Raw genomic sequence first — 15,749 nt, 5'->3', positions numbered from 1 at the left:
AAGTAAAATACGCTATCGTGGGAATAAATGTGGGAACATATGCTTGTTGACTGTCTTAATACTTCTAGTTGTTGGATTAATTAATAAATGAGTAACGTTAGGAACAGCATAAAGACCCCCATTTGTTTGTTGTTGTTGTTTTAACATGTGGAACCATTTACACTTCAGGCTTTTGTCTTTACAACGGATTGTTTTGCGGTACCGGTCAAAATAATGACTTTGTACCTGGTTGTCATCATAATTTTGTCCTATTTAGCGTTGATAAGTGTATTTACTGTCGACATCGGAGGACTTTGGTGCAGTCTTTGAACCATGTGCTGAGCAGAGACGCAGACAGCGAAGGTATCAGGGCTCTGGTTGTGACTGCGCATCCGGATGATGAGTGCATGTTCTTCGCGCCGACCATTGTACGGCTCGTTGAATTAAACGCCAGCGTTCAGTTGCTCTGTTCTTTCTGAAGGTACGGAGATAGCACACTCACGCTTGCATAAATAATGAAAACAGCCCGTATGAAGGCATAGAAAACTAAAATTAAATATTGTGCTTCCTGCTGACTGGCTAGTACCTGGTATTTATATATAGACGCATCAAAAACTTTAATATATTTTTGGAAAGGCTGTCTTGTGACTCCTGGTTTCTGTAAATTATGTGGGTAAAGGAATACCATAAGATAAGGGATTCAGAGCTCAAATGTAATCAGTATAAAATAGGTAAATGTACTGACTGTTATTACCCAATTCACTAAATTTCCGAAGTGTCATTCTTTTGTGCTGTTGAAAATGTAATTGACAGTGATAAAGAAAAAAACCTCATCGTTAGACATACCATTTGGCACCTCCTTGAACCATGACAATGCATATTGCACACAGAGCAACGCCAAGCACAGGAGAACCAGGTTGCAATTTCTTCATCAGGGATGTGCATACAAGGCTCTGTGCAGATATGCAGGAGCCCCCTAATTTGTCAGACATTATGACAGGGTACCAACTTCTCATGCATTCTCCAGGTGTACAAGCCCCAATTACCGGACAAATTTGGATGCTGTGTCAAATGTAAATTTACAAAAAGAACGCAGTGATTTGCAAATCTCATAATTATGTATTTCATTCACACTAGAACATAGAAAACCTTTTAAAGGTGGGAAAATGTCTCATTTTTAAGTATAAAAGGAGGTCATTTTGAATAAATGTCAGCAACACGTCTCAAAAAGGCTGGGACAGAGCCATGTTTACTACCATGTATACATCCCGTCTTCTGTCAACAACAGTCAGCAAAACATCTGGAGAGCAGCTGCTGGACATTTGGGGAGAGGAATGCTGTCCCATTCTTGTCTGATTGAGGATTCTAGCTGCTCAACAATCCGGATCTTCTTTGTGTACTTTTTGGTTCATGATGCTTCAAATGTTTTTCCATTGCTTAAAGGTCTGGACTGCAGGCAGATCAGTTCAACACCTCGACTCTTCTGCTGTGAAGACATGCTGCTGTAATGGATCCAGTTTGCAGTTTAGCATCATCTTGCTGAAATATGCAAGGCCTTCCCTAAAAAAGATGTGGGAGAGAGATGGCAGCATCCAACATCCAATATTGATTTTCAGCCTTGTCCCTTGCGCAGAAGTTTTCTCCAGATTCTCTGAATCTTTTGATGATATTATGTACTGTAGATGATGAGATATTCCAGTGTTTCTCAAACTGTGAGACGCACAGTCATTACAGGTGGGGTGCGAATGACCTGGGAGAGAAGTCATAGAAATAGAATAGAATAGAATAGAAAAGCTTTTATTGTCATCAAACACAGAGCATGCCGAAAATGTAGCAGCTGCCACAGTTCAGTGCCTTTCCTTGCAGATTGGTGAAGCTCTGCCCATGTTTACTTCTGTTGCAGTACTTTTCCATCCCTTTTTTTTGAGACATGTTGCTGCCATCAAATTCAAAAGGAGCTAATATTTTCATGAAATTGTAAAAATTATATATTTCCTATGGGAAGAAAATATGGTTTATGAGATTTGCAAATAATTAAATTCTGCTTCTCTTCAAATTATAGAAGGCATCCCAACTTTTTTGGAATTGGGTGCAAAAGGTAAAGAAGTATAAGAACAACTGAAAGTCCCTGGTGTCCACAGCTGTCTGTGAACACCAGGACATAATCGATGCATTGTCAGGGTCTTTGTTGTAATCTTTGTTTTATTGTTGTAATTATTAGTTTTTAGGTATTGCCCTTAAGTTGTGGACTATGTTCATGTCTGTGTGCACCTTCCAGTTGTCTGCATGGTTTGTCCTCTTTAGTTTAACTTTCCTGTTGTATTTTTGAATGTTAGTTCCTCGTGCAGCTTTCTGCATTTTACTTTATGCTTTGTCCACCCTCTTTAGCATCTGATTGGGTTCACCTGTTTCTCATTATTTTACTTCCTGCCTTAATCCTCCGTCAACTCAACAACTTTATAACCACTGTGACAAGCACTTGCTTGAGCTGAAAACAACTTGTCGTGCACTGGAAGTGTCGGTAAAAGCTTCCCATAAGTGGCATAAGCACAGGAAAACATGATGTTGTTTAGAGTTCTCTTGGGGAACCCCACTCTGGCGCCAGAGCCCATCTACCCTTCCCCAAATTTAAAACTATCGAAACTGTTAATTATACATGATCCACTCATTTTATTATAGCATATCTAACATCTAATGTGACCTCTACTTATTATGCAGGAAACTACTACAATCAGGGAGCTCAGCGTAAACAAGAACTTCTGAACAGCTGTACCGTGTTGGGGATTCCAGCCTCCAGGATCACCATAGTAGACCACAAGTAAGAAGCCATCTGCACCGAGCATGCAACATAAAAATAACAGTAATTGAGTTTTGTGCCTTTCATATTCAAAGAATTAGTTCCACTAAATATACAGATGTGTGCACACTCCATTGATGTATGCTGCCTTCAGCTGAGGAGTCAGGTCACAGCATGTGTTCCTGCTGGAGCTCATCAGCCCCCTCCCTGCTGCCCGCTGTCTATCAGAACAAACAGAGACTTGACCACAAATCACAGCCCTCCCATTCTCACTATGACAGCTCTGATGTGGTCTGGCCTGATAGATTACCTTTCTGTCACAGAGGAAATATATGAGTAGGTCCCGGAGGCAGTGATAGGTCAGCCCTGTAGGACACAAAGCCCCTTAAAGACCTTAAAAATTCCATCATGGCATCAGTGTTTCTATCCTTTTATGAATTTACATTATGTATATACACATCTATTTAAATTTACATCTTGAAAAAAGTAAAGACATTATAAAAAGTTTTTAAATTATAAGTAAATGATCTTTTCTCCTATTAGAGGCCTTTAGAAGAACATTTGCTTGTTTCACCACTGAGCTGTTTGTACGCCCTGAGCAGTCACTCAGCCTGTTTAGTCAGTGTGCCCTAAGAGAAAACGGTGCCAACTGGGATGTCTGTACCTGAGTTAGACGTTTATCCTGTTAGTTGTATGATGATATTTTCCTCATGAATACAAAATGAAATGATATCAATTTTAATATTACCTAAATAAAGTCCTTTATACTTGGGTCCTTTTTGTGTCCAAAACTTCATATTTATATCAGTTTTGACTTGTGAGAACTGATCTTTGTAGTAATTCTTGATCCAGTGGAAAACTTTTTTTTTTTTATGTGTCTCTCTGAGGCGGAGGTTGAAAAGAACTAGTGTCACTCTTTAGTCAGCAACCATTTTCTTGTGGAAAATTAGTGGGAAAAAAATGCATGCACATTCCAGCTTTGTTGCACGAACAGAACATTTCAATGCAGAACATGCCCCCCCCCCCCCCTCCCGTGGATCAATTGCGCAGCTTTTCTTAAAAATGTTTTGAGATTCTAAGAACATCAGGACTGCCTACATGTTGGCTCACCAGGAGAGCTGCATGAACCCTGGTGCTAACCTGGAACTCAGTAATAAGCTGGCAGCATTCCCAGGTTGTCTGCCCCAGAGAGCAGTGTGTGTGTGTGTGTGTGTGTGTGTGTGTGTGTGTGTGTGCTTTTTTTGAACTCACATGCACAGGCTTCCCATGTTATCATCTTGTGCACACAGAATATAGCTGAACTTTGATCTTAGGGCTGTCTGCACTTCTGCTGAACTGGAGTGTAGCCCATTTCCTTTTCTGTGTATTCTGCTGTTTGCTCGAAACACACATCTAATCAGCACTTTGAGAGCCCGAGCTCCACTCTCTCACAGTCAAATTCTCTCATGCTCTCTCTCCCTATTACCACCCTCCTCTCTTGCCCATGTCTGCAGAAGCCAACTGCCAAGGACTGTGGGATACATTTTGGCCACGCTCTAAGCACTGCTAATGTAGGTCATTCCAAACCGTTTTTCCCTTGGAGTGTCTGTACATGGATAACCGGTCTTTGGATTTGCTCTTAACCTCCACTGCTCAAGTATGTGCAGATGCACGTCCAAAGCTTGACATCTAACACACAATAATCACACAGTGCTCAGTGTCACAGGTGGTGCTGTCTTTTAACAGTACAGTTAGCGCTGTTGTGGTGAAAGTGAGCAGCTTGGCTCTAGAGCTGAGATCTTTTAGATTATACCATCGGATAAAACCTAAAGTAAATCCTCAAAGTCCATAAGATCAGAATATTTCTTTGGTGTATTTTTGTTGGCTTTTTGTTGGGTTTGGCTTCTTTTGTAATGCAAACACTTGATTGTACATAATATTTAATATGGGAACCAATGGGATCGACTCACTTTCGAAGCCAGCCTCAAGTGGCAAATCGAGAAGCTGCAGTTTCTGAGACTTCCAGTGTGGCTTTACTATTCAGTTCAATTCAGTTTTATTTATCTAGCAACAAATCACAACAAACAGTTGCTTCAAGGCGCTTACTACAATCATCTAGATGAATGTTCATTTTATTCTTTACAGTTCTATCATCTTATTCATCAGAGTGGTGCACTCTCTCCACTGAATACTCGACATCATAACAAAATTCATAAAAGGACACAGTGCGAGGTTATATTTCAGGACAGATGTGGGTGAGACTCACTCACAGCTGTATCTCAGTTCTCCAAGATGACAGGAATAACATGTAAATTCGTTAAAATAGGATTTTCCCTTTAATGCTCACTGAATAGGACAGTTGTGTTGACAGTATCTGGGGCTCCGGTGCATGTTGGGGCTTTTGTGATCAAGCTAGATCTGAGCACGCTCTGCTGCCTCTCCACTTGCTCCGGCTTGACCTCTGTCTGCTCCCTGGAACTCGATTATAGCTGCTCACTGCACAAATCCAGCCATTCCACTTCTTCATTACATTATCCATGAGACTGAAGTGAAGCCTCACTCTGTCTGGCTCACCTCATTTCTCTCTGACTTCCCTGTTAATGTACGTCACTCAGAAAGCTTCTTGCAGAGGTAAACCATAAACCTAAAGTGTCTGTTTTGGATTGGATTAATGTAGTTCTCTGTAATGATAGAAACACAGAGCTCAGCACAAGTTTCAGGAAAGGAAAGTGGTACTCACAGCAGAGACACCATATCCACACACAAGCATTAAATATACATTGATCAGTGGTAAAAATAGTCCCGGTTGATTTAGAAGCACATGGCAGGGTGAAGTAAACTGTGATGAGACCTTCCAGCCCTGCTGTTGACCTCTGGCTTTACTTTTACTTGAGATTCATTTGTCAGCAGCACAGACTGAACCGCTCCATAGTCACACTTTTAATTTTCCATTTACTGAACGCTGCAGCCAGCAACAAATTTAGAATTTTGTCACATTAAATCTCTCTTTTTCTGCGCAAATTGCTTCCAAAACAACACTAAAATAACAATTTCCATGGTTAACAGCATTCAGTTATTCTATTATGGTTATTTTGTGACATTTTCTTAGCCAAACATGAGTGAATATTGGCCATACCTGCAGCTACACATCTGCAAATCATCATGAAACAACACGTGTCAGCCAGGGTTGTTACTATAGTTGTAACTGCCTTATTACACAGGGATATTGTGGGCGTACAATTGGCACGTAGTGGCATCTCAGCCATTCCCAACAGGACATATAATCTGACAATGTGGACAGAAGTCTGGCAGTTGCATAGGCCTGTGGTCCATGTGAGCAGACTAAACAAGCCCTCTCTGACACACACACACACACACAGAATCCCTTTACTGGGCCAAAGTTCAACAACTGCATACAGATGCCTGCAAGCAATTAGACATCTACATGCAAAGCTACAAAAGGGAGCTGGGGAGGTTACTTTAGGACATTTTGCACTGTTGCCATGGCAAAGCTGACACTCAGCCTGCATCCTGTTTGAGAAAGGTCAGGTGTCTTTTTTATCTTTTGTTCATTTTTCTTTCCTCCCTCCTCCTTCCTCTCCCGGCTTTTGCACAGCTGCAGATTTCAAGCGTGATTCAAAATGTCTGAAAGTGGGATTAGTGTAACATTAAACTTAGTACAACATTACAGTCGCTCATGTTCAGAAATCCTCTCCCTGGTTTTTATTAGCTTTAGTCCAAAGCGGATCCATACACACAGCTCTTATTAAATGTAGGTCACTTGTATGCAAGTGCCAGAGTGGTGCATTCACTCTGTGACAGACAGTTTTAAACTATCTCTGAACCCTTGACCCTTCCTCCTTCCTCCCTGTGACACAGTCAGCCCTCCACATAACCCCACCCTCCATCCCTCACACCAAAGCCTGACCCTCACACAACCAACAGCCAGCAGATTTGTGTTCTAATCCATCACTGCCCTCTGCACGCTCAACTATCCTGACTCATTGTTAGCAACGAAGAGGAGGCAAGCAACTGCTAACACGTGGCCACACCCACCCCCATTCCATGCACAATATGCATGTAGGGCTGCAGCTAGCAATTACTTAACTGATAATTTCCTGAATTCATTAATTAATTACCTCCACCAAAGCGACATGTTATTGATCTCTAAAGGCTTTGCATTCAAATTTTTACCAGAGATTAACTTAAAAAATGTCTGCAACTGTAAATGGCTCTACATGCATGCAATCATGTTATTCCAAACATGTGCTAGCCCAAACACAACACGTCATACTACAGATTTCACTCTCTATCTTTTAGTTTCCTTTGTGTTGTGTTCTTTTTTTGTAGCCTGATTCTCTCGAGTTTAGGACGACATTGAACAACAATAGCTTCAATTTTATGCCCTTAAGGGAGTGTGCATGTTTAGTGGGCCAAGAGAGTCAGCAGGCCAAGTGTGATGTTAGATGTGCACTCTGCGGTGCCTCCAGGCTCTCGTTCCAGAAGAACACGATGCTAAGAGCCTTCAGACCCTTAACCTCTCTACTTCCCAGCGCTCCCTCATGTTTGCATTCCACAACAGCCCATTTTTTTAAAATCTGCATTAAAATGTTCAAAAATGTTACAATGCAGACACAGTGCACTGCGGTTTCTCAGTAAAACGCTGTTTTATTATTAACTGGGTAGATAACCAGAGTTGCTTTTTGCCCTCCAGAAAACTTCCAGATGATCCCAAAGCAGAATGGAGCATCTCACTGGTCTCCTCTGAAATCCTGAAGCACATAAGAGCTCACTCTGTCAACATGGTATGGTCCACTCTGTGTTTAAGTCTTGCCTTTCAAAGAAGTGGCTTTTCTGTCATTTCCTGGTTGGTGTTACCACTCAGTTTCCCTGCCATTCTGTGTAAGAAATACATGTGCTGTATTGTTTTGTTTTTGCAATATGTTTTGGCACCACAGCTTCCTTGTGGATTATCCCAGTGGTCTGCATAATAATCCTGTCGTCCACCATCTCTTTCACTCCTAACCAGACTGCATTTTGAGCCTCCTTGAATTCAGGGGGAAATGGTCTGTGCTTAGAAAGTTTGGATTCAGTTTGTGGGTTTACACGGAGATTCTTATCGTACCCAGTGCAGTTCTGCACTGTTAGCTAATGGGAATGATATAAATTTAGAATCAGAAAATTTCTCTCGACAACAGCAAAACTAGTCACCGCCCTGACAAACAGAAAGAGGGTGGACCGCTCTTCACTGTAGAAGATGGAGAAGCACGGCTGAGTTATTACCGTTTAGCTGCTGATTTATTTTTATTTTTTGCTATCAAAGATATCAAACACACTGACTCCTCCCATCCTGTCAGGCTCCGCAGCCAAAAAGAACCTTTAGTCAAAAAGTAACTTTGAGAGTTGTGTTAGTCAGACGGGAAACATTTTCTCTAATGAGTTTAAGCAGGGGAAAGCACAGAGGAACCAAACTTCAGTGTCCTTTTCCCCAGCTGAATAATATTGTGCCTTGTCATTCTTTTGTTTTTCCATATTTAAATGAGGACTACCTGAGCACTTAAAATGCTTTATACAACATGCCTCAGTCCCCTTTTTTCTGCACCTAAGTGCTTTCTATCTAACAGTCACACTTGGAGGAATGCAGCGGAGAGCAGCTTAGGGTTCAGTATCTTGCCCAAGGATACTTTGGCATGCAGACTGGAGCAGCCAGGGATCAAACCACCAACCTTCCAATTAGTAGATGACCTGTTCTACCTCCTGAGCTCCAGCTCACAGATCACGGATTCATTATAATACACTGAGTTTGACATCTTAAACTTGTGCTTGATTGCAAAGTCATGGTAGAATCTGCCTGAGCAGAGCAAATGTTCAAGTCTTTTAGTCAAGTTCTGTTCTCTTCCCTTTGACCTGATTTTTTTTTTTTCACCTGCTTCCTCTGGTGTGCAAGCATGCATGCACAAAAAAGGCTTTTAAATATCAGTTGTCAGCTGCCAAAAGGCTCCACAGTCACACACAGAAACCTAAGAAAGTCCTTCCCTCTGTTTTTGCCTTATTTAAATTCACTTTTAGATACCAGAACTCTGGCTTTTCACCCACACAATGAGATATTTTGTTGTTTCAGGTGCTGACCTTTGATGGACGAGGTGTGAGCAGCCATGCCAATCACATAGCTATCCATAATGCTGTCAGGTATAGACTTTAAGATGTTTCCATCAGAACCCCCCCCACCACCACCAACACCACCTTTTTTTTTGTTCCCTAAAGTTGCCATCGTCAGGCATACTTTGTGGTTTAAACACAGAAACCAGCTCATTCTGCTATCATTAAACACCATCCAGGAAAATGCTGAACATTTGGACTCACATTAACAATCATCTCTCCAACTGTTTCCCCACAAGTACACACACACACACACACACACACACCATGTTTTTCAGAATTGGTCTGTTACATAGCTGAGAGGTCATCCAAACAGAGTCCTCAGAGGCACTCGGCTCTGCTCCCAGCGAGCAACACTAAATCCTGTCCCTGAAGTGGTGAGGTGGGAGGGCAGCTCTGGTTTGGAGAGGCTAGCCAAGCAAGTTGCATCAGACTGTTGGCTTAAAAAAAAAAAAAAAAGAAAAAAAGTGTTTTGCACTGTGAGGAGAACATTGCAGTCCCCATACCACACTTACCTGTCTGCTGAGTAAGTCGTGATCTTTTCTCTCCTATGGTTCTCTGTTCTTTTGTGGGCCTCGATGAGATTTGTGCTCTCCAAATCAAATCTCGAGATTCGCATTTGACTGGAAACACAAAGGGGCTGCGGACGAGTTTCACAGGCTCTAAATCTTAAAGTGTGCTGTTGTTTTCTGTCAACATGTTAGTAACTATTGCATAAAAAAATGCAAGACTGGAGGAAAACTTCCAAAAACCTCCCTCCAGCACTTGATATGTGACCCCACCCACACACACACACACACACACACACACACGGTGGCCATTTCAGTCCTTTGACAACAACATTTGCCTCACTTGACATTTTCTGTGTGTAACACTGATGTCCTCTTTTTGTCTTCCAGGCATCTCGCTTCCACTGGAGAAGTACCCAGCGGTAGGTTTGATGCTGGAAGAACCTTTAAGAGGTTTCTGTGCTCAGAGGATTTAGATTTGCTGGTCACTCTCAGAACAGTGGTCTGTAAAACCAATTCTTGGGGTACTTTATCCAACTTGCTTTGGTCAAAACAGTTTTAACTATGCAATATGCTGGTTGTAAATGTGTTTATCATCATGAATGATTTAGGTAGCACTTTAATTACAAATGCAAAGTTATTTTCATCAGAAATGACAGGACAAAAACAGCACCTCTCCAGGCTGTATTTTGCATGAGAACCATGGAAAGGACACTGGCTATTTTGTTAATGTACAGCGCCCTCTTCTGTTCACAAGAGTTGCATGAGTGTTGTGTCTCCACTAAACATGCTGGCCTGTCGGTGGCAGCATGAAGCCAGTTGGACCTTAAACTCCAAATGTGATACCAGTGTACTGCACCATCAGACTACAGACAACGTTGTTGGCTGATGTTAAAATCAGTGTTTGCGTCTCTTGTAAGGAAGTAATTTCCAAAACGATTACATTTTCACTTCTGGTTTCTTATCAAAGGTCTCGTGATGATGACTTTTGGGAATTTTTTCAAACAGAATGTAAAAGGAAAAGTAGGACAGTGAGAGGGGATGAATATGCTACAAAAGGGCTCATCTGGTAAACACTACCGCCCGCAGAGCATACCAAAGCATAAATGTTTGAGCAGGAGAGGTGATGGGAAACGGACATTTGTGTAGTCACGTGTGAGATCTACGGCCACACCGTAAACACACACACTGGTTTCTAGGGTAGGATCTTGTCAGTCTGCCCTGCCCTCTGAGGTCAGTGGATGATCTTGATTAGCAGCATGCCATTAACCATGTGTTCTTTGTTACCAGGCATTTATTCCTCACCTGTTAAACTGGTCTTACAGTAAATTCTGGGGGAAGCAGATGAGAATTAGGCCTGACGTTAATCCTCTTCACTCGGCTGTAAAACAAAGCTCACTGCCTCACTGCCTAAAGCTTTAAGGTTCACGTGCTCCACAGACTCCTGCTACAAGACAATAAAAGACAGAAGTGGAAACTTTTGTATTGCTAGTCTGTAGTATAGAAGTGCCTACTTCAGATGAACTACATCAAAAATGCAGCAAGAGTAGAACAGTCTGAGTGTGGCGTCTACATGATGGTCTTGTTAATTGTCTGCTTCTGTAGTAAGCGTTTAACAACATTAACAGCTTTGTCTTTTCTCTCAGACTGCACTCTGCTCTCCCTGGTGACCGTTGGCCTTCTCAGGAAGTACATCTCCTTCCTAGACGTTCCCCTCAGTTGGCTTCTGCCCTCACGTCTCTGCTGCATTATAGGCTCACAGGGCTACAAGCAAGCCAAAGTAAGCTTCCAGTATGTTGGCAAGACTTGGTGTTCTCTACTCTGAGAAGAGCACCCTAATAAGCTCGTGTACAGTACCAGGCAATAGTTTGGACACACTCAAAATCTCCTTGTTTTTGAAGGAAAAGCACATTTTTCAATAATCTGTTATCATTTACAACAAGCTTTTGTAACATAACATGAAACTGTCATAAATGTGAGTGTGGACAGAGTGGAGCACGAGACTGACAGATGGATTGGTGACACATCTGCAGTTATGCGGATGCTGTACCGGTCTGTTGAGTGAAGCGAGAGCTGAGCGTGAAAACAAAACTGTCAATTTACTGGTTGAACTACGTTCCTACCATCGTTTATGGTCACGATCTCCGGGTAGAGACCAAAAGAACGAGATCATGTATATCAGCGGCAGAAATAAACTTCCTCCAAAGGGTGGCTGGCCTCTCCCTTAGAGATAGGGTGAGGAGTGCAGCCATTCAAGAGGGGCTCAGAGTAGAGAAGCTACCCCTCCACATCAAAAGGAGCTAGTTGAGGTGGTTCGGGCATCTGACTAGGATGCGTCCTGGGCACCACCTTGGTCAGGTGTTTCAGGCATATCCAACTGGGAAGAGTCGCCAGGGCAGACCAAGGACATGCTGGAGAGATTACATCTCTTGGCTGGCTTGGAAAGGCTTCAGTGTTCCCCCAAAGCTGGAGGAGGTGGCTGTGGGGAGGGAGGTCTGGGCTTCTCTGCCTAGAGACCCCCACCACCCAGAGTTGGGTAGGCAGCAGAAAAAAGATGGATGGATTGTTGTAAATGACAATCAATGATTAATGGAACCACTTATTATAAATAAATTATATTTTTTAAAATGAAATATCTGCAGTTTTCTTATGAAAAATTGAGTCTGTGCCAAAAAAAAAAAGAGCACTGAAATTTTTATAAAACGGTGTGTACTAGTGCTTTCACAGAACAACAAAAGCTGGCTCTAACCAGAATAGAAAGCGAATTTGGAGACCCCATCGCACAGCTGAGGAAGGAGGCCATTAAAGTGCACTGAGAAACAGACACTGGAACATGAATTATACAGTACCACTATAAGACAGATTGTGCTGGTTTATAAAGGGAGCAGTACACACTGTTGTTTTGTTCCCACATGAAAACCCTACATTTCCGAAAACAAGAATACTCTGACAAGTTTCAGAAGAAAGTTTAAGAGCATTTTGTGACTACGATTAAACTCACAGAGGCCAAATTGCTTCTGTCTGCTCCACAGTACAGCCTGCACGATAAACCTGGATTGGGTAATGTGATGTGTCACTGGAGCAACAGAGGCTGCTGGACAACTGTATAAATATTAAATTAAAATCCATAAAGACTAAAGTAACACTTTCTGATCAATGTCAAACCAAAAGTGCTTTTCTCACAAAAACAGGGACATTTCTAACTGAGCCCAATGTTGAAGAAACAAGAAAAGATGTTGTGGGGACATTAAGTACGTTCTCACACGTGCTTCTGTTTGGACCGCTGCTGGCTGTCATCTGAGATTTTAAAATGTCAAGCTTAGAGTTCTATCATCTCCTCATTTTTCTTTTTCAGGCTGCCATGCTGTGCCATCGCACTCAGCTGCTGTGGTTTCGTTACCTCTACATCACCTTCTCTCGCTACATGTTCGTAAACACGTTCCAAACGATTCCTCAGGGACCAAAGAACCTGAAGATCTATTAAAAGCTCGTCCTAATGCACTGATTGCCACACTTCTTACATACAGGGAATTTAGGAGCTGTTTACATATTTCTTTGATACTCTGTTGGTGGTAGTAGGTGATATGTTTTTTAAGAAATATTTAACAATATGAGGAACTTGGTGTCTTTTTTTTTCTATGGAAACACTTTTATTGTCTCAGTCACGACACTGTATGAAAAATACTGGGTATTTAAGCTTTTCCGAGGGGTTATGAGTTTCTCTTATTACTTTAAAGACCAACGAAAGGACTGTTCGATATTTCTGTCATCATTCTGATTAAAGAAAATAAGTTTCTTATATAACAGCACTGTTATTTTTCCTCAAAGTCTGCTTTCGGTTTTGACATGTCTCTGATGCTTTTGTGAGCTTGCATACTTTCTTCCCATTTCTCTCCGCAAAACTTTTCCACTGTGACACTCTGCACAGTACCTGGATCCAGACAGTGCGGAGCAACACCTAAGGGAGATGAAAACAGTAACAGAAGGCTGTCATTTAATCTGAACTCTAATCCCACTGTGAACATACAGTTTCTGTTTGCTACAAATAGCATAAAAGCACAGCGTTAAAGAGACGACTGGGTCGTTTAGCTTGGAGTAAACATAGCAGGGTGTTGAAATGTGTTTACAGCTCATGAGACCAGTGTGACTGTGCTGTCAGGGTCATACCATATCCGTCAGGGTTGGAGCATGGGGTGTAGAAACTTTGAACTCCGCAGGTTTTACAGAAGGTGTGTTTAGCAACATGAGTGTTAAACGTGTACGTGGTCAGATTATCCAAACCCTAAGAAGGAATAAAATATAAAATAAAATTCACTGTTCATTTTAAATATGCAGTGCTGTGCAAAAGTGTTGAGCCTAATTTCTTTATATTTTGAAAAAAGAAGCTGTTATCAAGCAGTCACTTTCCAGGTGGTTGCATGGTGGGTCAAAATCTTATGGCACTTTTCTGCATTCATCATTCCATCAGTTTTTGGCAAGATCTCCAACACCACTGGCTGAAATGCAGCCCTAAACCATGACAGAGCCTCCACCGTGTGTTACAGATGGTTGTAGGTGCTGTTTTAACTCTCTCCTCCGGCCATGTTGACAGCAATATGCTACCATTCCACTGAGAATATTTCTAATGAGGGTGCATCGAATAGTAGATGGATCAACTAAAGAGCCAGATGCATCTCTCTCTCTTTTCTCTTTAGGAACATGACTTTTAGATACTGTTCATCTTCTGTAGATAGATTTAGGCCTTCCGCTTCTTCTTTTGTCCTCCACTTGTCCAGTTTCCTCAGATTTCTTAAGAACACACTGCACACCATGCTGAGATATGCCACGTTTTTAGCTAATAGCTCTTTGGGAATCACGTTGTTGGTGCAAAAATACTGTTTTATATAGAATTTAAAAGTGTTTGCTAAGCTGTCTATTATGTGTAGACAGAACTGGTTCATCCCTTTAATTAGGTGCCATTTTATGCTTGAATAATTCATAGATTAGTGTTGAGTGGCTTAACAAACAAAAACCATTCCACAGTTCTCCAGGATTTCTGGAAGCCTGGAGAAATATTGCTCAACTTTTTAAAAAATTCCAAGAAAGTCTGGCTCTTTGGAAGCAAAATATTTAGAAATTAGGGTGGCTCAAGACTTTTGCACAGCCCTGTACATCCAATATAATGATGTGTTTGAAGCAGAGTTCCTTACCTGTAAGAGTGTGAAGCGGCTTTTTGGAACAATGAAATGATGGTTTTGTTTCTTTGTGCAAATGCTGCAACTGAAGAAACAGAAATCAGATGACGTGCAGCACTGATTGAAATACCTTCAACGTGGCATGAATATGAATACTTTAAATTGTAGCTTCTATTCCAGAATCACATTTCTGCCTAAAAACAGATTTCTGCCACAGTATCCCTGAATCCATACTTGCAATGAAAAACATGGAGGTCTGGAGAGCTCCAGACTTCAAACCTCACAGCCCCGCAGTGGCAGCCACCTGTATGTTTCACCAGGTCCATTCTGTAAGTGAATCAGTATAAATGCATAAGCTGAGATTTGGGAAGGTTTCACCTTGTTTAAGTCACATGAAGGAAAATGCTAGAATGCATTTACCTGAGTCTTACATAAAGTTCAGGTTGAAACAGTGTCACGCGTTAGATGTGAAACCTGCTGACGTGGAGCTCCCACCCAAAAAGTTCCAGTCATCCTACCAAGGAAAACACAATGAACCTGATGAAAGTCCAGCTCTGATAAGAGACACATTCCCATTAAAAAACCTTTCACCTACAGGAGCTAAGCTTTTGATTCAAACACAGCTACTCATGTAGTCATTATTTTTTACATTTAAAATAAAAGGTTTGTTGTCTCCCCGAGCTGGGAACGCTTTGATTTCATGTTAGCTATTTCCTGCTTGGAATGTTTTCCTGGAACACCTCGCTCGAAACAGTTCACAATTATTCAGCATGAGGGGCAGGGCAAAGTACAGCAGACTTGCACAAACACATTCCTCAGAGGCAGACCTAGATCAGCCAGATGCCCAGCTCTGTGTTGGAAAGCACAGGCGTGGTGCATCATGAGTTGGGTTTCATATGACACAGTGTCAGAGCACAGGGGTGGGGTAACCGAACGCTGTGACCCAAATACATATTTTATTTGAATCAGGGCTCCAAGAGCTGCGTTATAGCCATAGTCCCAAAAATAGAAACCCACAGAGCCCCCATCTGACCCTATGCTGATTCAGTTTACAGTACCATGATTATCTTTAGTAGTGGTGGGAGCCAAAAGTGGGCACTGTTTGGTACTTAAAGCTCGCCAGTAGTTCAAATACTAGATGCTCAGTCTGTT

The 15,749-nt window shown here is 41.8% G+C and overlaps 2 protein-coding genes across 2 annotated transcripts; one reads left to right on the top strand and one right to left on the bottom strand.

The window, feature by feature from the left end:
* Positions 1-213: 213 nt before the first annotated feature.
* On the top strand, positions 214-12,945 carry pigl (phosphatidylinositol glycan anchor biosynthesis, class L). The gene is given in 9 exon segments (XM_030747248.1): positions 214-259; positions 262-449; positions 451-460; positions 2,698-2,797; positions 7,470-7,560; positions 8,877-8,944; positions 9,814-9,845; positions 11,070-11,203; positions 12,779-12,945. Coding segments are annotated over 9 exon segments (798 nt in total). The 3' UTR covers positions 12,908-12,945.
* Positions 12,946-13,201: 256 nt separating this feature from the next.
* Positions 13,202-14,985, bottom strand: cenpv (centromere protein V). The gene is made up of 4 exons (XM_030747251.1): positions 14,832-14,985; positions 14,613-14,682; positions 13,591-13,705; positions 13,202-13,381 (listed from the first exon to the last, which is right to left on the bottom strand). The coding sequence occupies exons 1-4, from the start codon at positions 14,921-14,923 to the stop codon at positions 13,236-13,238; spliced, it is 423 nt and encodes a 140-aa protein (XP_030603111.1). The 5' UTR covers positions 14,924-14,985; the 3' UTR covers positions 13,202-13,235.
* Between the last annotated feature and the right edge of the window lie 764 nt (positions 14,986-15,749).

This window comes from Archocentrus centrarchus, chromosome 14 (assembly GCF_007364275.1).
Source record: "Archocentrus centrarchus isolate MPI-CPG fArcCen1 chromosome 14, fArcCen1, whole genome shotgun sequence".
Taxonomy (NCBI): Eukaryota; Metazoa; Chordata; class Actinopteri; order Cichliformes; family Cichlidae; genus Archocentrus; species Archocentrus centrarchus.
This window is presented reverse-complemented; position numbering and strand designations above follow the sequence as displayed.